We start from the raw sequence: 21973 nt of genomic DNA, 5'->3' as shown, positions 1-21973 counted from the left end.
GTCTACTCGTTTATTCGTTCACTACACTATCACCAAAGTGCACTCTCGTGGTGCACTCGGTGTACACTTTGTTGTGAAATGTTGCGATCAAAGTGAACTGTTCACTTGCTACGTAACAGCAAGAAAGAAAAAAACGCTGTATTGCAAAAACTGCAAATTATTAATTATTTTTATGCTTTAGTTTTTACTTACATTAGTTAGCAAGAAAAGCATAAAAAATTTTGGATTGTGGTGAAAATATTGAAAGAGCGGAGCACGTCTAGAATTCGGAATAATAACCAAATTGCACTAGGGGAATTCTCGGGCAAAACTATCCGAACTTATTTTCTTCAACAATCCCACAACCCCCTGCAGCTTTTGACCGAAAAGCCAGCGCTTTCGCTGCTGTTGCATGGAGGGTTAGTCGTGGTTGAAGTTGTGTTGCAAAATAACTCTGTCAACTAATACCACCGAGAGAAAAATGGGCTGCGAAGACGAGGTAATGAAGATCGCTAAGCGCTTGGACAAAATGGCCTCTGGGTCCAGCGACGTAAGTTCATCTCGTTGTGCTTCGCCGGCACCCCTTCACTGCCGCGCGGTCGGTGCTTGTTATTAGACCCGTAGCGCTGGTCGTGGCTAATGGGATGGCGTTTCTGAATCTGTTCAGGCGCCACGATCAGCGGCGCTGTCGCCGATAATTCGAGAGCGTATTCGCCAGCTTAAGCATGCGTGATGTGCTTCTCTATATACTCTTCAGTTGCAACAGGCGACGGCGGGAAGCATTAAGATTTGCGTGGAAGCAGATTTTAGTCGTTAATTCCCGTCGTGCAGGACCAGACGCAGGCTTTGGATCTCCTCAAGAATCTTCAAGAGCTGCCAATCACGCTGGAGATCCTCCAGGTAACGCTGATTTCTCTTCGAAGAACCATGCTGTTTCGTGATTATCTCCATCCGTTTATTTTTGCACGTTGTTGAGGGACGCAGTGCGAGAATAATTTAAGAGTTCGATCAAACCAAATATCTTTAGAAAGTGGAAATTCATATAATTTAATTTCATATAATTTAACTTCAAAGAGAAAAAAGCAAAAGTAGAGAGGTTAAGTACACACATGTGCACTTGCGTCTTGCATCTTGGGAAACGAGAATAGAGAAGGAAAGGGTAAAAAAAATACAGTTGCTCACGCATCAAATCTTTATATGGTCACTGGGTGCTATCAACTTGTGGTACTATGCCGATTCCCTCACTGCTTTCTGTGCCAGTAACGTGTGGTGGCAATTGGTTTGGGTGCCTTTGTTGCTAAAAGACTCGAAGGTCCACCTGGTTCAAGGTTGTTCGAAGAGGGCTATGCTAGGCGCACTGTAGGCAAAGAAGGGCTTGATTATATTTGTGTTTGTAAGAGTTTCACGTAGTAGTGTCTTGTGATGTATTCTTTTTTTTTTTGCCATGGACCTCCAGCTGCACCAGCCTGAAGTTTTATGTGGTAGGTGCCAATCTAGGTCCCTCCTTTTTTTTTTTTTTTTTCAGAGGACACGCATTGGCATGACAGTCAACTCATTGCGCAAGTCAAGTAACGACGAGGAAGTGATCACGTTGGCCAAAGTTCTCATCAAAAGCTGGAAGAAGTTACTCTCGGGGACACCCAGCTCCAAGGAGGCCCCAGCCAAGGAGCCCGAGCCCAAGCCGAGTGCGTCAGCCAAGCAGTCGACAGCAGCCTCTGGCAGGCCCAATGCCAAGCAAACTTCTTTCCCCGCTGACACCACCAATGCTGTGCGGCTCAAGTGCCGTGAATTGTTGAGCAGTGCACTCAAGTGTGAAGGTGAGGGCAAAATTAGGTCTAGAGTTTTGGGACATGGCCCATGAGTGTGTGATCAACTAGCAGGCACTGTGCGTAAACCAGTATGTACAGTCATAGACCAAAGCAATGTGAATGAATTTACAACATAGGCTGCCTCTATCAAGTAATCTGATCCAGATGCCAGAGATGGTACAGACCAATATATTGCAATAGTATTGCAATACTCTATATACAGCGCTCATCTGTGTCCCTTTACAGCAGCTAGATTACAGTACACAAAAGAAACAGTGGTGCCGATGTCTGTGTCCCAGTACCTTCTCACTGAGATGTGCATGTGACTGCCATCATGCTGTATTTTTCTCTTATGTCCTTGCTTGCATGACTCCCTTTTTGTGATCAAACTTAACCAACTGGTACAAGCATATCTGCCTTGTGTGTACTTATGGGGCACCACCACTGGCTACACCCAGCAACTAGTACAATTGGAATGCTGATAGCATATTGCGTCCACAAATATGTCTATTCTGTGGTGTGGTTGACTACATGATACTAACAATTTTGCAAGTAGTAGTGCTGCAAGGAAGATAAAAGTGCAATGTTCCCTTTTTGATGGTGTAGACGCACCCACACGTCAGTGGAACGCCTTAAAGAAGTCTTGCCCCCACATGGTACACCGCAGCTTTGCTCTACAAGTGGAGCGCCTCAGCAAAGCCGGTTACCCCGCACACGTTCTAGTTTCAGTGGCGGAAAAGCTGGTCACTGTCGTGAAGCGAGGCAACAAACCAGATAAGCGCAACAGCGTCAGAAAGAGCCGGCCTGTCGTACTACCGTACGTGCACGACATCTCACACAGGCTGAAAAAGATTGCTCGAGACGCCAACGTTCTTGTTGTTTTTTCAGCACCTGAAAAATTGCAGAAGCTTTGCAAACGTGTAAATACACCTCGCGCAACTTCTGCCGCGTGCTCTGTCGCGCACAGGACATGCTACGTCCCATGCGCAGTGGGAGTCGTATACTTAATTCCACTGACGTGTGGGTGCGTCTATGTCGGCCAAACCGGCAGGTGCATAAACGACCGCCTGCGAGAACACAGAAACAATGTGCACAATGTGGTACAAGGGCATCTTGGCATTCATTGCCGAGATTGTGGGTGCACCCCCCTCTTTGATCAGTGCTCTATATTGGCAAGGCACAGGGAGCAACTTACCCGAGAAATTATCGAAGCAGAAAGAATACACGTGCTAGGAGATAAATGCGTAAGCACTTCATCGGTTGCCTTATCCCAGGCTGAACGCGATTACCTGGCTGGGCTGTGAGGCATTAGAGGACCTGTCACACGTGCTGTTACTGGTGTGTAGATTGGGCTTGTTTTTTACATTTATGCTCTGTAATCTTCCTTTTTAGACGTATAAATTCTTGCCACTCTGCGAAATAAAGTTAGTTGGAAGTCAGCGCTCTTTCTGTCTACCCTGTCCTTTTTCCTTTGTTCGCGCGCTGAAACACCTTGCAAATATGCGTACTTGTACTTTGTTCGCGTTGTACTGCGACACTGGTGGAGGTGCTGGCCCGCGACCCCGCCTGATGCTCCACACTCCCACGGGGAGCCGTTCATCCAGCCCAGAAGCTCTTGTCGACACTCCCGTGCATCGCTTCAGTCGTCGCTTGCGAGGCCTCCTTCCAGAGTTCACCCTCTCACAGGAACACTCTACGAGGCACCGCTCACATCTACCAATGGCCACCGCCAGCCCACAACAGTTACTACGAGACAGTAGTTTGCCGACCCCATCTCAGGTAACCCTTTTTTCACCGCTGGTGCCTGATCGCTTTGGTGGTGGAGCACATGAAGACGTAGAAGAATGGCTTGATCACTATGAACGTGTCGCCAACACCAACCAGTGGTCTCTTGAACAAAGGCTTTCCCGCGCCTATTTCTATCTCGACGACAGTGCTCGTACTTGGTACGAGAACAGAGAAGGCAGTTTGTCAACATGGAGTGACTTTAAAAGAGCGATGATTGACACATTTGCCGATGTCGACCGGCGCGAACGTGCGCAGCATTTACTCGAGCTACGGGTTCAGAAACCCAATGAAACGGTCGCAATGTTCACAGAGGACATGGTCTGTCTCTTCCGTAAAGCTGACCCGCACATGACCGACGACAAAAAGCTGCGCTACCTCATGCGCGGCGTTAAAGAGCAATTGTTCGCCGGACTTTTGCGGAACCCGCCAAGCACCGTGACAGACTTCATCAAAGAAGCAACAGCTATCGAACGGGCGCTTCACCTGCGATGCCGACAATACGATCGCTTGTCCAGCAACGCCCACATGCAAGTCGCCGCTACGACATCTGACAATCCAAGCTCGTTGCGCGACTTAATATGAGAGATTGTTCGCGAAGAGCTGCTGAAGCTGCGGACTCTGGTCACGGAACCACCCACGGCGTCTGTCGCTGAAGTCGTCCGCGAAGAAATACGCCAAGCGTTTTCGGCAGCTGATTCTACTCACGATCAGCGACCTATGAGCTACGCAGCCGCGCTTCGCCGCCCGCCGCCCGTTCCGCCGTCGTACCGCCAGCCATCGACAGCCGTTCCTTGGTCGCCACCGCAAGAACAGACACCGCGGCGCCCTTCCGTCGTGCCACCGTATGAAATGCTGCCGTACGAAGAGCCGTCTCCCAACGAGACACGGCATTTACAACATTATGAGCCGTTGAGACGTCCACAGCTTCGTAAAACAGACGTATGGCGCACCGTGGATAGACGTCCACTTTGTTTTACCTGCGGAGGTGTCGGCCACATTTCTCGTCATTGCTGGCACCGCGCCGACACGTTTCGACCTCTTCGGCAATGGTCTGACGATCGACGCCCCAACGACGACTACCCACCACGCCGGGACGCTGATTCTCAACGACCTTCCTTGTCTCGGTTCCATTTTGACAACCGCCGAGCCAACATTGACGACGGTGAGCCTAATTACCAGCCAGGTTTGGGACGTCGACCACGTTCTCCGTCTCCAACATATTCGCCTTCGTCGCGCCACCGCACTACAGCCGACGCCAGCGGAAGGAGGTCACCAAGTCCACGCCGGGGAAACTGAAGGCGGCGACCTCCGGGGGTGAGGTTGCAGGCCGCCAAGGCGACGAAAAAAGACCCCCGTTACTCTTACCACAGGACGCCGTAAAGCCGACTAGTTGTAACGTTGACGAAACTGTGACCACAGATTTTACCGTTTTTGTAGACGGACAGCAAGTAACAGCCTTAGTTGACACCGGTGCCGACTTCTCTATCATAAGTGAAAACCTTGCCGTGCGCCTAAAAAAAGTGAAGACTACGTGGACGGGACCTCACCTGAGGACAGCAGGCGGCCAGCTGTTGATGCCTGTCGGAAGGTGTACAGCGAGACTGGGCATCGGCAGCTCTTCTTTCGTGGCGACGTTTGTCATCCTCACCTCATGTTGCAAGGACCTGATCATAGGGATGGACTTCTTAAGAGAATATGGTGCCGTCATCAACATCCCGGACCGTTCAATTACGTTCCGCAACAGCCCTGGTTTGGTTGACTGTTCAGACGCAATACGTAACACTTTACGTATAATTGATGATGATGTGGTCGTCCCGCCACGGTCATGCACTCTTGTTTCGGTGGAAGGGCACGAACCGTTTGATGGCGAAGGCATTGCCGACCAAATTGGCTCGCTGCTATTTAGCCATGGCATTTCGGTCGCACGAGGTATCGTCCGTCTCACTGGTGGGCGCACGAATTTACTTTTGACCAACTTCAGTACTGAGCGCCGGCACCTTCCGAAGGGCACAGCTATCGCTTCTTACGACAATATCGTAGACATGCGAAGCAGTTTATGTTTATCGGTATTAGATGAAGCGCCTAATCAAGAACCAGAACCCGTTCTCAATGTTAGCCCCACTCTGTCAGAGGATGACCGACAGAGACTTCTTCAGCTACTAGCCGAATTCCACGACTGCTTTTCATCGACCTCACGAGTTGGTCGAACACCTTTGACAAAGCATCGAATAATCACCGAGGACACGGCGAGACCTATTCACCAGAACCCTTATCGTGTAGCTTTAAAGGAACGCGAAGCCATACAACAACAAGTCGCGAAAATGCTTGAAGATGATGTAATTCAACCGTCACAGAGCCCCTGGGCATCGCCTGTGGTGCTAGTAAAGAAAAAGGACGGCACGCTGCGTTTTTGCGTGGACTACAGGAAGCTGAATCGGGTGACCAAAAAAGATGTGTACCCGCTCCCACGTATTGATGACTCCCTTGACAGACTTCGGCACGCTCGCTACTTTTCTTCCATGGACTTGAGGAGTGGATACTGGCAGATCGAGGTAGACCCAAGAGACCGAGAGAAAACCGCTTTTGTGACGCCAGATGGTTTATACGAGTTTAAAGTCTTGCCTTTCGGTTTGTGCTCCGCGCCCGCGACATTTCAAAGGCTTATGGACACGGTACTTTCGGGATTGAAGTGGAAGACGTGCCTAGTCTATCTGGACGACGTTGTAGTATTTTCAACGACTTTTGACGAGCATCTCCAAAGGCTGGAAGTGGTGTTACGGGCCATACGGTCTGGGGCCTAACATTGAAACCGGAAAAGTGTCATTTCTGTTTCCACGAACTTCAGTTTCTCGGTCACGTCGTCAGTAACGTAGGCATCCGACCCGATCCTGGAAAAATTGCCGCTGTTGCACGGTTCCCAGTACCCTCCAATAAGAAGGCTGTCAGACGCTTCCTGGGCCTTTGTGCCTATTATCGCCGATTTATCGCAGACTTTGCCCGCATCGCGTCGCCACTAACTCGTCTCACAAGAGACGACGTTGCTTTTGAGTGGAACGAAGAACAGGAGGCTGCCTTTAATGACCTGCGTCAACGTCTTCAAACGCCCCCAGTGCTTGCCCACTTCGATGAAGAAGCCCCGACGATGCTTCACACAGACGCGAGCAATGTTGGTCTGGGAGCTGTGCTTGTGCAGCAGCAAGAGGGCACAGAGAGGGTAATCGCTTACGCAAGCAGAACATTAACACGTGCTGAGGCCAATTACTCTACAACTGAGAAGGAATGTCTCGCCGTGGTATGGGCGGTTTTAAAATTTTGCCCGTATTTATATGGCCGCCCCTTCAAAGTAATTAGCGACCACCACTCATTGTGCTGGTTAACAAGTCTAAAAGACCCTACCGGGCGATTAGCACGTTGGAGTCTCAGGCTGCAAGAATTCGATATTATAGTCGTACACAAGTCAGGCAAGCGACATATGGACGCCGACTGTCTGTCCCGTTCACCCATTGAGTCGGCAACCCTACCTGAAGAGGAGGAAATGGCATTTCTCGGTGTCCTCGACACGACCGCCATTGCGCAGCAACAACGTGACGACGCTGAGTTGCTTGGCCTAATTAACTACTTGGATGGCAAATCTCAGAAGGCGCCAAGAGTTTTCGCAAGAGTGTTGTCATCATTTTGTTTACGGGACGGAGTACTCTACAAAAGAAACTTTTCGCCGACGGGATCTGCCTATCTGCTCGTCATCCCAGCAGCCCTTCGTACCGAAGTACTCCAAGCATGCCACAACGAGGTGAGCTCTGGCCATTTGGGTTACACGAGAACGTTGGCCAGAATACAGCAAAAGTATTACTGGCCGAGATTAACCACAGCCGTGAAGCACCACGTCCGTGCCTGTCTCGACTGCCAGCGACGCAAGTCACCACCGACTAAACCAGCTGGCCTCCTGCAACCCGTACAGGTCCCAACAGCTCCATTCTACCAGATCGGCATGGACATTTTGGGCCCACTGCCTACTTCTTCTACAGCAGGGAACCGCTGGGTTATCGTCGCGACGGATTATCTGACCCGTTATGCCGAGACAAAGGGTATCCAGAGAGGTACAGCAGCAGAGGTGGCAACATTTTTCATCGAGAACATTGTACTGAGGCATGGTGCACCATCCGTCGTGATCACAGACAAAGGAGCCGCATTTATGGCAGCTCTTTTGGATCACGTCCTCATGCTGAGTGGAACAGCGCATCGTAAGACCACCGCCTACCACCCACAAACGAACGGGCTGACAGAGCGTCTAAACAAAACCATTGAAGACATGCTTTCGATGTACGTAGACGTTGAACACAAAAATTGGGATGAAATCTTGCCGTACATAACGTTTGCGTACAATACGGCAAAGCAAGAAACGACGCACCTGACCCCGTTCAGCCTCGTTCATGGACGAGAAGTACGAACTATGTTAGATGCGATGCTACCGCACGAAGGTGACGGCATCGACCCATACGCCAACACGTTTACGGAACGCGCGGAGGAAGCTAGGCAACTTGCACGTTTACGGATCCGCCAACAACAAGAGTACGATGCAGGCCGCTACAATGCTCACCGCAGAACAGTCGTCTACCAAACTGGCGACAAAGTATGGGTTTGGACACCCGTACGGAAACGAGGACTTTCCGAAAAGCTTTTAAGAAGATACTTTGGGCCTTACCGAGTGCTGCGACAACTGAGTGAGGTTACTTACGAAGTTGTTCCCGACAGTTCGTGTAGTACCAATCGTCGCCAGCACCATTCAGAACTCGTTCACATAGTGCGCATGAAGCCTTACGTCAGCGAGTGATTGCGTGAGACTTTTCTTTAAAAAAAAAACTGCATTATTGACTTCGCATCGAGTCGATGCTCTTTGAGAGGGAGGCAAATGACCCGTGTCTGCGTGTGAACGACAACGATGATGTGGGGATTTAGCAGACACCAAGTAGTGGGCCTCTGGCTTGACTCAACAACAAAGAAGATCTTGTGGCTCAGCTGTTGAGAACACGCTGCTTTCGCTGCCTCAAGGCGTACTTGTACTTTGTTCGCGTTGTACTGCGACAATATAACTGCATAGTGGACGGCACACGGGGCACGTGGATGACGTCGGTATATGTAGGCGGCATTGTTTCTCCGAAGGCCTGGGGTCTGGCGATGGTTTCGGTGTAACCAAGGGGGCCAGTCACAGGAATCGGTGGGGGTGGCCTGGCAACAACTTGGGCGTAACTGAGTGGTGTAGATACTGGACGCGGCTGGTGATATTCTGGAACGACCTCCGTGATTTCCTGCTGAATGGCTCGGCGGAGGGGAGGCAGAAGTGTGCTTGATGACTGTTCAGTACGTTGCGGGGAAGCAAAGGCCAGTAAAGAGACCTGGCGGGCAACTTCCTCACGCACGAATGACTTGATTTCAGCAAGCAAGGCGGTGTGGTCAGGAAGTGTTGACAAGGCCGAGAGATCAGCGTCACGTGAGGGTGGTCGACGGGTCATCGAGCGCTGCCGTCGCAGCTCCTCGTAACTTTGGCAAAGTGTAATGATCTCTGCCACAGTGCGAGGGTTCTTGGCCAGGAGCATGGTGAAGGCATCGTCGGCGATGCCTTTTAGAACATGGGTAATTCTGTTGGCCTCTGACATGCTCGCGTCCACTTTCTTGCACAAGACAAGGATGTCCTCTATGTAGCTTGTGAAGGACTCACCGGTCTGCTGTGCTCGTTCACGTAACCGCTGTTCGGCTTGGAGCTTACGAACGGCAGGACGGCCGAACATGTCGACGACGGCGGTTTTAAAAGCGGACCAAGTGGGGAAATCGGATGCGTGGTTGTTGTACCACATGCTGGCCACACCCGCGAGGTAGAAAACCAGGTTGCCGAGTTTACCTGCCTCGTCCCAATGATTGGGGACGCTGACGCGTTCGTACATAGCAAGCCAGTCCTCGACGTCGGTGCCATCCGCGCCAATGAAGACAGGAGGGTCGCGGATGCGGGGGACACCGGAACATGGCGTCAGCGCAGGAGGAAGCGTTTGCTGTGCGGCGTCTTGGTGCATGGTAGAAGGCACGGTGCGGGATCGAAGCTCCAGGGGCATCAAATGCTAACCGAAGGTGTTAGACGGGCACAGCACTCTCCACCAAACTGTTGAGACTTTTATTGGCGGACACTTGTCGATGATGCTTGACAGCGACAGTCAATGCGGGTACTGACTCTCTGCACGAGCTGCTCTTCTTTTGGCTAAAAAGGGCAACCCACTAGAAGGCGCTGGAGAGGACGACCCACTGTTCGAAGGCTTCACCACAAGTCCTTATGAGCGGTTGTCTGTTTAGCTTTACTAATTTTCGAGTAATAAGCATCTTCCACAGCATAATATTTTTCCCATGCACATGCAGTACCATTGAGTTTCGCAGTGTGAAAGAGCCGCTTTTTTTTTTTTTTGAAGAGGTTTTAGGCTTTTGGAAAACCATGATTTATTTTTATTGGCAAGAAAACTGATGAAGAAGATGAATTTCTTAGTCAGTTAAGTTAACGTGTGTTTAGGAATTAGCCAGTTGTCATTGAAAGAACGGGAACAAAGATTAGATTCGAAGTAAGGCAGGAAGTTTAGTAATTCAGCATAAATTTTTCATAATTACCATTATCATATAAATGAGTGGTTTTGTGAAACATGGGGTGTGTTTTTGGGATGAAGTTAAATGTCGTATGAATGACTTTGTGATCGCTGATTTCACGTAAGTATGTCGTGTTAAGCTTTCGGGGCTGTTAGTTAGTGCTAGGTCTAAAATGCTTGATGAGAGACACGCGTTCATTCGCTTACCTGTTGCATAAGATTAAAGTTGAGGCCAACTCCCTTGCTTCACTATTTCCTGAAATTGGGGAAGGGAAACCTGATTGCGCCAAGTAATGCTAGGAAAGTTGAAATCACCACAGAGGAGAATGTGTGCTGTAGGGTGTTTGTGAGTGAGCTGCAATAATATTTTATTGAGTTTGCGGGCAAAATCAGGATCAGTTCGAGGGGGCCTATAGCATATGCCGAGTATTACTGCTTCGGGGGGAGCACGGCACATTACCCATAGTGATTCTTGTTTCGAAGACGTGCTGATTAGATAGCATGACAGTTCTTTCTTAGTGGCGATGAGAAAGCCCCCGCCACATGCGTTTTTGCAGTCATGACGATAAATGTTGAAGTTTGGGAAGTCAGCCGTTGCCTCAGAATCTGAAATGTCATCAGTGAGCTGTTAGTATCAGTATACTACTGCCAGATGATTGTGTTGGATTAGACAGGAGCACGCATTTAGGAAGAAAACTATGTATGTTAGCATAAAGTACAGAAAATGAAAGGTTTGCTTTTGCAGTGCTGATGGCGTGCTTGCTGACTGACGGCTACATGATTCCTATGATACTGCCCTGATGATTCCTGCCAAACTGTCAGAAATATATCGCTAGGCTCCAGTATGCAAGGTTTTGAAACGTAATGAAAAAAGTGCGGATTTGCTTCCAGCAAAGGCAACAAGGCGCTTTCGTGCAGTTCGGACAGCGCGCGTGAAGTCTTCACCAATGCTGAAATTTGTGCCTTTTACTTTAGGGCCATTCCAAAGGATAGATTCTTTAGTTTTGAAGGATGAAAGCTTAACTATGATGGGTCATTTAGGTTAGCATTGTAGCGTCCTAGTCGATGCGCACGCTCTGTATCTCTAGACTCGACTGTAAGACCAAATCTTTCAAGGCAGTGTTTTCGATTATTTCTTCCAATTTGGTGTATGTTTCCTTCGGATTGGTGTCAGCAAGGCCATAGAATATTAAATTGTTGCGCCGGAAATGTTTTTCAAGGTCGTCAATCCGGCCTTCAATGTCACACATACGATGGGTTAGTTGACCCGTCTTGGAGTGAAGGATGTCAACTTCTGTTCGGAGAGTCAAAAGCAATGACTTTCTAGGTCTGTGAGGCACGTGCTTAGATTAGTGATTGTGGTGTTTATGCTCGCTAGCTAAGTTTTGAGCCTCTGCATCTAAGATATTGAAGTGACCTGGCTGGCAGATAACGTGTGTAGTTCTTTGAGGACAACCTTCTCAGGAGAGGGGTTTGTCTCAGCATCCCCTGGTAGTAGTAGAAGGTGCACATGACATCAATACATTCAAAAATAAGTAAAATGCAGCACTGTGGGCTTGGCAACTGCACCAAAAAACTACCGCTTGATTTTTTAGTACGAGCTTGATACGAACTACCAATCTGCATGATCAGGAGGCACGGGTTAGCGGTCTGCGTAGTGGCACAGCCGCGAAGCCCATAGTGCGTGGCAGATGGTGGTTGCTGCTTTATAGGCTGAGCATACGATGTTTGCGATAGGGCAGCTGGGTTGATTTTAATGATCCACTGCAGGGGGTATAGGAGCTGCCGAACGTCCTGAAGCATGGGCGACAAGGAGAAGGCGAACGCAGGGTTCGCTTCCGTTGGCAGCAGGCACAAAGTTTCCCGAAGTGGTAGACGAGGCTGCCAGAAAGGCAGACACGAGTGCATCGGTGATGATGCGGGCAAAAACCTGCATGATCAGGAGGAACGTGTTAGCGGTCTGCATAGTGGCACACAGCAAAGCCCAGCCGTGAAGCATCAAGGCAGTCACAAGTTAATTCAGTAAAAAAAATAAGGTATTCTAAAATGACAAAAATTACTTATGCATAGGTCAATAACCATCTCCCTAAAAAGCCCCTGGCATGGAGACTGCGCATTCAGACCGAAATCGAGTGCGAATGTGTTCAGACCAAAATCGAGTGCGAATGTGTTTTGGGAACTCATTAAACCGGAAATGTCAGTTTCATTGAATGTCATTAGTTCCCCCTTGTAACAGCAAACAAATGACATTACAGTGAATGACGTTCGCTGTAAATTACATTAACTTTGCCAAAATGTGACGGGCATATCGCTACAGCACCTCACGACGCTTTCTGAGGCTGTGTTTGCAGTACTTGCCATAGACAGCTACGTGGGCAGCAGCTATGTTAAGTCTTGTCACAGAGCTGACAGGAAATGGAGTTTGAAGATTGCTCCAAAGTTCTAGATGTGTAGTTGGAAGCTGTGCAGAAGGCTTTGAAACTCAATGGGAAGGTCATGTACTCACTAGGAGGTATCCTCACACATTCTTATACAGTCGAACCCCTTTATAAGAGACACTGATATAAAAGAGAAATATGTATAAGAGACACCAGTGCGCCTACAGCGAAACACTGGTCGATAAGAAAATGCATACCAGGTACCCTGCTTATAAGAGACATCTCCTTAAAAAGGCAGGAATTTCTGCCTGGAGCATTCCTTTTATGAAGGGGTTTAACTGTACATTTCAAGTGAACTGTGTATCTTACGTTAGTGTACGCAAAGTGTCGAGTGATCCCTGAAACTGCGACAGAATGCATGTGCAGGGCTAGCTGGTGTCCCTTTGATTCACTACTTTGAAAAGTGGCATGAACCAACTAACCCCATTGATTGCTTTGCTCACAGCAAATTATGTGCCCCATGTTTCAGTTCAGCCAGTTTCTATGTATGTATATTTTGTGCAGATATGCCTGAAGGGTGTAACACGGACAGCCTGGCCGCAAAGATTGAGGAAAATATCCTTTACGTGTTTAGCTGCTGCTAGTGGTGCTAATGAGACTGGCATTTACTAGTTTTGTTTTTGGCAGTTAAAGGGTTACACTCTTGAAAAACTATTATATTTATTTGAAGACAGGGGTTCATCCTTTTAGCTGCCACACTCATTTTGGATGGGCTTGATACCAGTGCACCTCTTTAGCGCATTGTGCATCTTGTCAACCGGCCTAACGAAACAACATGAATTTACAGTGAAGTCTGTGAAAGCAGCATGTGACTGGTGCATGTGTGAAAGAAAGACAGTTTGCATTCAGTACTTCAATTTAAATGCATCAATTGATATATATATGGTTCGACAGAAACAAACCGAATCCCCACCTTTTTTTTTTCTTTCAGTAAGAAAATGCAGATTTCCTTACTCTATTTACTTGCCTCCGGAGGCAAAGCCAGAAATTTTTCTCAGAGAGGGGTCAATCATACTTTATCGATATTCAGGATTGTGTTTGTATGTATGCGTGTATGCAAGCAAAATTGAAAATTTTAGGGGGGGTTGGTTTGGGGGGGGAACCTTCAACTCCCCACACCTCTGCTACGCCCATGCATGGTCCTTATTTTTCCTTATTCCTTATCTAAAAAAACATTGTACTTTTTTCACCCAGTTTTTTTAAGACAGCAGATATGTCTCACATAATATGCAGATACCGCTGTTCCTGTATTGTTTCCTTGACCATAAAGCAAGTATTTATAATGAGTTTGGTGACACAAACAATAAATACAAGAATAGGGTGCGAAGCCGGGTCTCCAACTTGAAAGACAGCAAGAATCCTGCCCTGCGACTTAACGTGTTGCATGGTGCCATTGAACCAGAGCGCATTGCTCGAATGACGGCCGAGGTAAGTTCTCGCTTAGCTTTCAATGTTTTGCCGAAACGGCAACAATGGTCACTCTTAATAAGGTTCATTGTGACATAATGGGCGTGTAATCTTTGGAAATTTTAGAAAAAATCGCAATTTTTTTATATGCCTGGACTATTAGCTGTCATAGACATTAGAACCTTTGTTTGGAAAAGCTTTTTTCTCGCAACTGCCTTTGGCAATCAACACAAATAGCCGTGCTGTTGGGAGTAATGGTGCATTAATGCAGAGCACTGTCACAGTGCTTGTGCATTAGAAAGAATTGTGGATGCTGGGATGAAGAAGTGCTCAGAATATGCATCAGACTGCATACACTGTAGGAGAACATACTTATGGTAGTGAAAAACATGTCCGCATAGGCTGGAATTATGCATTCCCTACTGTTTTTATATAAACAGCACAGAGCATAAAGGTCTCTTCCTACCTGGTGCAATCAAAATGGTACGACGATGGGTGGAGACTTAGTGCAACAACTTTCACGAGTACATTTGCTACATGACCCGCTTGCAATCTGCAGGAGATGGCGAGTGACGACATGAAGCAGTTGCGGCAGCGCCTTACCAAGGAGGCCATCAACGACCACCAGATGGCAACAACCGGCGGCACCAAGACTGACCTGCTCAAATGCGGCAAGTGCAAGAAGAACAACTGTACCTACAACCAGGTGCAGACACGCAGTGCCGATGAACCCATGACCACTTTCTGCTTCTGCAACGAGTGCGGCCACCGGTGGAAGGTACAGTTGGAGCTGTTGCTATTTCGCTTACTCTGTGATGAGCTGTTTGGCAGCTCTGCTTTAAAGCAAGGTGCAGAGCAGTACCCAGCTTTTTGTTTGTCCATGCATCTCACGTCACCTGAACACACTCACAGTAAATCGCTCAGTACAGGCCATTACAAGGCTAGCAAGACAAAAACATGATAAAATCAATGAAAAAGGTCTAAAATAATATAATTAACCAAAACAACCAAAAAGTGATTGCAACTAGTTAACATTGAATAGCTAACAACAGGTTGGAAGCCTTATGGAACCGCTTAAGAGAAAGTACCACAGCCTTGCCAAGTTAATGCCTCTTCTCCTATATTTCACCAGCAATGCATCGCTACACGTGTAGCTGGCAGAACTTGCCGCAGGGAACACGTATCTCGACTGCCATAACAAGCAGGTAGTCAATAAAGTGCAGCAAAAAGTAGCGCACATGTCGCACACCAAGTTTGCAAATCTCTCTAATAGGACTACTCTTGCCGAGGTAACCATACATGCTTACCTCAAATCATGGCATCATCACATACTATATGAGGGGACTCCTCGAACAGAACACCCGTGCTTCCTCAGGTTTCACAATCTTGGAGCTTCCATACGTCCTAGTTGACAAACTTATGGCGCTTGTTTCATTTGTTACGGAACATACATCATTACACTTCATCCAGGCAACCTACCAAGTCCTTCAGTGATTGCTCACCACAAGTCCTTTATGGGGTCCACTATCAGTGTAGTGCCTGGAATCATTGAGCACAAAACTCGCTTGACCTTTTACTTTACTGAATTCTGTCTCACTGCTAATGTGAACTTATGGCCGGAGCATATTAAGTTTGCCACTCAACGATATCGCCTGGAATAGGAAAACACAAGCATTTATGTACTGTTGATAAATCTTGTCATACTTGTTGCATGTCGAGAAATTTTGTCTTTAGTCGTAGCATAGCATTGTGAAAGCAAATGTATAAGGTCCTCGAGTGAGACGTGTTCTACCAGACGTCACATTAGACAATTTAATTTTTATGCAAATGTTTTCTCTGCCTACCCACATTATTCTTGGCTCGCAAGTGCTTCCTATGCAATGATTCGTATTATTTCGTCATCTTCACTTTGCCTCGAAATGGAGTTGCCTCGCGAGAACACTCTAAAACTCCGATTTCTCAGACGTGCCATGTATGCTTGCGTGTAAAAAATTGTACAACTGTGGCGCGTTCCATTTCGTACATTTTGTGGTGTCTTTCTTCTGTCCACTGTTAACATTACCATTGTAACGGTTTCCTGTAAAAGACTGATTTTCTCATATGTTCACCCATGCATGTATGCAAATTGTGGGGTTTTCGTTTATTCATAACTCTGGAACAAAGCTGCTTCAATGAATTGGGAAGAAAAGAAACATAGTTTCTCAGTGGAGCTCAGAAGTGATGTGAAAATAGTATGATATGTCATGGATTTTATTCCATTGAGGATTGATGTACCATTGTTTGGCTGTATCTCTTCAAGGTCGATCTGAGTCAATTTAGTGAGACAAATAGAATGTCTTGTGTGCCGATCTTGGCTCATAATAACTTTGTGTATACGATTACCTTGGCTAGTGCAATCTGAATCTCTTTGCTTTTTCTTTTCCCTAGTTCTTCAATGAATTTTCGTGTTGTATTTATGAAGGTACAGTAAAAAGCTGTGCATTTCTGTGACTTCTGAAGACAGGCAACTGTGATATGCATCTGTCATGGTCACAAAGAGGTTACTATGATGCTCACTGTTAATATTATGTTGCTGTTGATATTGAAAATATCAAGAAGCAAAATGTACACATCTATAAGTGTTCAACACTTCTGTGTTAAGTTTTGCTGGGCATGGTTCTCATTTAAGGGCTTTTGGTCATTTTATGACTAGGAGTGTGTGTGTATATATGAAATTACGCATATTTTTCTAATACAGTCGACTCCCGGTAATTCGAAGTCGCTTAATTGAAAGTTTCGGTTAATTAGAAATGAGCAAGTGGTCCCATCAGTTTTGCATGCAATCGTATAGAAAAAAATGCTCGATAATTCGAAGTTAAAAACCCATAATATTGGTTATTTAGAAGTTTTTTCAATCGACAGTCTCGTCGCGACCGTAATTTTACAGTAAAATGGGGAACTTTTCATATGCCAAAACATCTGCCGGACCGCGCTGGTGTCTTGAAGCGGCAATCTTGAAGATCTTGAAGCGGCAATCTTTTTAACGCTGGCGAATCGCATCGGCGGCATCGACTGACTCTTTAGTTGACTTTTCTCGAGACTAGAGTGTGTCACCGCGTCACCCGCGCGCTGGGTTGATTCCACACGTGTTTCCGCGCTTCTGATTTTGAGTGTTGTGGTGGTGACGTACGTTTGATAATGGCAACTCGTGGCCCTTACCGAACGCTAGACCTAGTGACGAAAGTCGAAGTCTTGAAGGAAGTTGACCAGGGAGGCACCGCCAAACAAGACATTGCAAGAAAGTACGGCATTAAGCCTAACACGCTGTCGACTTTCATAAAGAATAAGCGCTCAATATTGGATGCGTTTGAAAGTGAAAAATTCAAGACATCGCGGAAGCGGATGCGCACCGGCGCCTACCCCGAGTTGGAGGAAGCACTGCTGATTTGGATCAGAGAGGCACGAAACAACAAACTTCCTCTCAGTGGTGAAGTCGTCACGGCAAAAGCGTCATCGCTTGCTGAAATGTTGGGCGTCAACGACTTCACTGCTTCGGATGGGTGGCTTACGCGTTTCAAACATCGCCACGACTTGATTTTTAAAAGCGTGTGTGGGGAGAAGGCGTCAGTCAATGAGGAAACGTGCCTGACATGGAAAGCGGGCAAGCTTCGCGAGTACCTCGAAGAATACCAGCCGGCAAACATTTTTAATGCAGACGAGACTGCGCTTTTTTATCGGCTGCTACCGGACAAGACCCTGACATTTAAAGACGACGACTGTTCTGGAGGCAAAAGAAGCAAAGAGAGAGTGTCAGTGCTAGTCGCGGCGAACATGACTGGCACGGAACGGTGTCGCCTGCTTGTGATCGGGAAGGCTGCCAAGCCTAGGTGCTTTAAAGGCGTGAAGACGCTTCCTGTGGATTATGCCTCGAACAGAAAGGCGTGGATGACATCCGATATATTTAAGGACTGGATCACCAAACTCGACCGCAAGTTCGCGCAATCAAGCCGTAGGGTGTTGTTCCTTGTGGACCAATGTAGTGCCCACATGAACTTACCTGCCTTGAGTGCCATCCGTCTTGTGTACCTGCCTGCAAACACGACGTCTGTGTTGCAGCCCATGGACCAGGGCATAATAAAAAATGTGAAGGTATTGTATAGGCAGCATCTCGTCGAGCGCATGCTTTTGTGCATGGACAACTCGTCGCAATACGAGGTGAGTTTGCTTAGTGCCATCAACATGCTAGCGCGAGCTTGGACCCGCGTGAAAGAAGAAACTATCGCCAATTGTTTCCGGGCCTGTGGTTTCATGGAAAACTCGGGGGATGCTTCTCCTTGTGCGCCAGTGGAAGTGCAAACAAATGAGCTCGACGACGGTAGCTTTCGCGCCGCTCTCGGTGACGTCCGTTTTGACAAGTATGTCGCTGTGGACAGCAACGTCGAAACATGCGGTCCACTAACGGACAGCGAAATCGTGCAGATGGTTCGGCCCCATGACTGCATTCCTGAAAATGACGATGATGACGACGACATCGGAAATGAGCCACCACCGAAGGCTGCCGATGTAGCTGCGGGTCTTGCTCTTGCGCAGCGGTTTTTTGTTGGAGAACACAACGCCGAAGAAGCATTTCGACACGTGTATTCCTTACAAAACTTGCTAGCCGCAGCCAGATTCGGCAAGTAGAAGAAGATGACAGACTATTTTTTCTCAAAACTGTCGCGCTTTTAAACTAATAAAAGTGCCGTTTTTAGTGCTTTCTGCTTAATTCGAAGTTCGTTTAATTCGAAGTTTTTTGCGGTTCCCGTGAACTTCGTATTAACAGGAGTCGACTGTAGTGCTTGGTATTCGATTTGATTCACACTGGAATTTTCACAATTTTTACTTCCCAAAAGTAAATGCAGTCAATGTCTGATTGAAAGTGACTCTTTCAAAGCTTTATTATGCTTCACCTCATCACATTCTCATACTAAAGCAAAGCTGTTGTTCAGGCTTTGCTGCGGTCGAACTTTTTAGACCAAGTAATATTCTGATTGAAAATGGTCCCTTTCGATTTTTCAAATGCTCCACTTCATCACACTCCAGTATTGCGGCCAAGCCGCCTTTCAAGCTCCGCTACAGTCGCAAATGTATTGACAAACAACATGCTGGTTCCAACATGGGGATGATAGATGTGGCAGAGGTGGGGGTTCAAATAATGCTGTTTTGGACGCAAAATTTGGGCACGAAGTCTGAGGAATTGGACGCTAAAGATTTTTAGCATTCAAAATTACAAATTTCTTGTATGTTGACATTTACTATGCAGGTTTAGCACTCCTAATTTGAGGGAAGCGGGACCTTGTCAGCTACATCAACTGTGCTTCCATAGAAGTTGAAAGAGGAGGAGATGCTCAAAAAATTTCATCTTTGCTTTTCATGTGTAAAGCGTTGTCAGCAACACTTTGGTTGCACCAAATCATGTGCTAATACAATTCGGCCTCTGCGTTGGCCCATTCTTCATAAGACCACTACGAAATGCCACCCTACCAGTGCTTTATAAACTTAGCGAGAAGAAGCACTTTCATGCTGACATATATCTCATTAGCTTATGCTCAGAAATATTCTTCCTTTTGTTCCCGAAAGCTCGATTCACACTCATACTTCAGTATTTGAATTCGCTTCACACCCAAAATTTTCCAATTTACACAGCTATACACTAGTAACCTAAACCCATGCCTAATGTAAATGTGTTTCTGCTTGCAGTTCTGCTGAGCCCCAAGCAACGCTGGACACATCTGAGTTGGCCACGCAAGCGCTTGTTTGGCCAATGCAACGTATCGCAGTTCATCACACGTCCTCCCCCTCGTCCCCCCGCTTGGATCATGTTGCATGCTCAAACACCATCTGCATCTTCTCAAAAAGAAAAACACGATGCTGTGCTCCATCCAGATAAAAGCCAGCTGTTATATTTCTTTTCTCATAGATTAAGTTGGACATCTGTTTTTAAGGCCCACGAGAGTAAAAGCTCTTGAATATCCATAACCTTGTTAAAAAAGTCTTCAAGCTGCACTTCTGAAAGCCAAATGAAAAGTGCAAGCCCACTCATTAGCAAGCAGGCAAGGCTCGGTTTTAATTCAGTAAGAGAGCAAGATATGTTCATGTGTGACACTGTAGTGCTCTAACCAGGCTATACCAAAGCTGCTTGATTCTGGGCCACATTGTTGCAGTCTTTTGCAGCCAAAACTCTGGTAGCTTTGGAGTGTTCTCCTTGTGCGAACGCTGGGGTTGATGTAGATACCAATCAAGGAAGCCTTAATCCTTTCTTTCGTTCCTTTTTAGTGCCCTGAGCAGAACCACCGATGAATCGCTGTTCTTCTGAAAGAAGCATGTTATGATTTTCACGTGCTTGTCAAATCATCTGAGCACCATCCAGTAATATAGTTATGTACATTACCTTATTTGTGTGTCTGTTTTGTTTTTCTTTTTGTTGAGCATGCCAATTATTTTATTTAATTCAGTTGCACTTGAAGATAGTCACTTCATCCATATTACTCTTGGAACATGCAGCTTTTTTGTTGTATGGCACTATTCTACATGTAGCAGCCACATTATATGGGGCATGGTTCTAAAGTACAAGCTGCAAAAAATATCTTGCATCACTAGTATGACAAAGGAGATTGCAGTCGCTCGCTACTACGTGCCAGCCAGCATCAGTCAAAGCAACGGCATGAGGGCTTGCATTTGTGCAATACATCTTTTTGTTCTTCGTGGTGATGCTTAGTTATCGCCCATCCCAATAGTTTATCTGAATAAAGCATAAAGTTTGTGCACATGGCCACGTTGATGTGCACCTAATTTTGTACATCTTCATTTTATATTTAATGATATGTGGGGTTTGAACCTCCCAAAACCTTCGTATGATTATGGGAGGAGACGCCATAGCGGAGGGCTCTGGAAATTGCTACCACCTGGGGTTCTTTAATTTGCACCCAAATCTGAGCACAGGGGCTTACAGTCTTTTCGCCTCCATTGAAAATGCAGCTACCGCAGCCAGCATTCGATCCCATGAGCTGCGGGTCAGCAGCTGAGTACCTTAGCCACTAGACCACTGTGGCGGGGCGATCATTTTTAACATATCTGCATTATGTTCCTGATTGTAATTAGTAATATGTTGGAAGTTGAGAGCATATAAATTTTATTATTTTTAAAAAGAATATTTTGTGGGTTCTGTCTTAGAAGTAGCATATGTAAATACTGTAAAGTATGCATCAGCCTTTAGACAAAATGCAGTTGGAAGTGCAAAACACAGAGTCCAGGATTGACATTAACAGAGAAAAAAAACCAAAATGAATCAAGGAAGGAGCCTCTTGCTCGAGTCTGCACATTCAGCACACACCTGCTAATGGGAACCACTCACTAGAAACAATGAAGCTTTATATTTTAGTGAAGCTATTTGATGTTTACTTAGACAAGTGCTGCAACACCTCTTTATAATTGATTATATTGATGATTGTCACACTGAAGAGCTATGGTGGTTTTCAGCATTCGATGTTGAGAAATATGTTCGAGTAGTCTGTCATGGCATTGTTTCAGTTCTGGAGTGCAGCGCTTCATATTTTAAAGGATATAGTATTTGAGCAGAGTCTTAATTATGTAGAGGTGCCTAGACGTAAAACCGGGCATGCAAGCCGTGGCAAAACTACGCAAAACCGCATGCCAGCACAGCCTATCAGAGAATTGGTTCTTAATTTATAAAAAGAAATGGTGCCACTCCATGTTGTTCATCTCTATTTATACATAAATAACCACTTCTCTGAAAGAGTGTGCTGGCATGCAGTTTCGCGCAGTATGGCCACAGCTCAGGTGCTCGGTTTTACTTTTGGGGCCATCCAAAAATGAAAAGTGTTTGTGATCGCGTCATATTTCATGTCTGCAAAAATCGCCGTGACCACCTCTGTCAAACAGCCCCATGCAAAGT

The 21973-nt window shown here is 46.6% G+C and overlaps 1 protein-coding gene across 1 annotated transcript; it reads left to right on the top strand.

Moving 5' to 3' along the window:
- The first annotated feature begins 349 nt into the window (after positions 1–349).
- TfIIS (RNA polymerase II elongation factor) lies at positions 350–20453 on the top strand. Its single transcript, XM_037415355.2, has 7 exons — positions 350–529; positions 811–879; positions 1505–1796; positions 13138–13188; positions 13907–14061; positions 14600–14818; positions 19759–20453. The coding sequence occupies exons 1-7, from the start codon at positions 461–463 to the stop codon at positions 19765–19767; spliced, it is 864 nt and encodes a 287-aa protein (XP_037271252.1). The 5' UTR covers positions 350–460; the 3' UTR covers positions 19768–20453.
- The last annotated feature ends 1520 nt before the right edge of the window (positions 20454–21973 follow it).

The sequence above is a fragment of the Rhipicephalus microplus genome, chromosome 9 (assembly GCF_043290135.1).
Source record: "Rhipicephalus microplus isolate Deutch F79 chromosome 9, USDA_Rmic, whole genome shotgun sequence".
Lineage (NCBI taxonomy): Eukaryota > Metazoa > Arthropoda > Arachnida > Ixodida > Ixodidae > Rhipicephalus > Rhipicephalus microplus.
The sequence above is the reverse complement of the archived record's forward strand: the minus strand, read 5'-3'. Positions and strand labels throughout refer to the sequence as shown.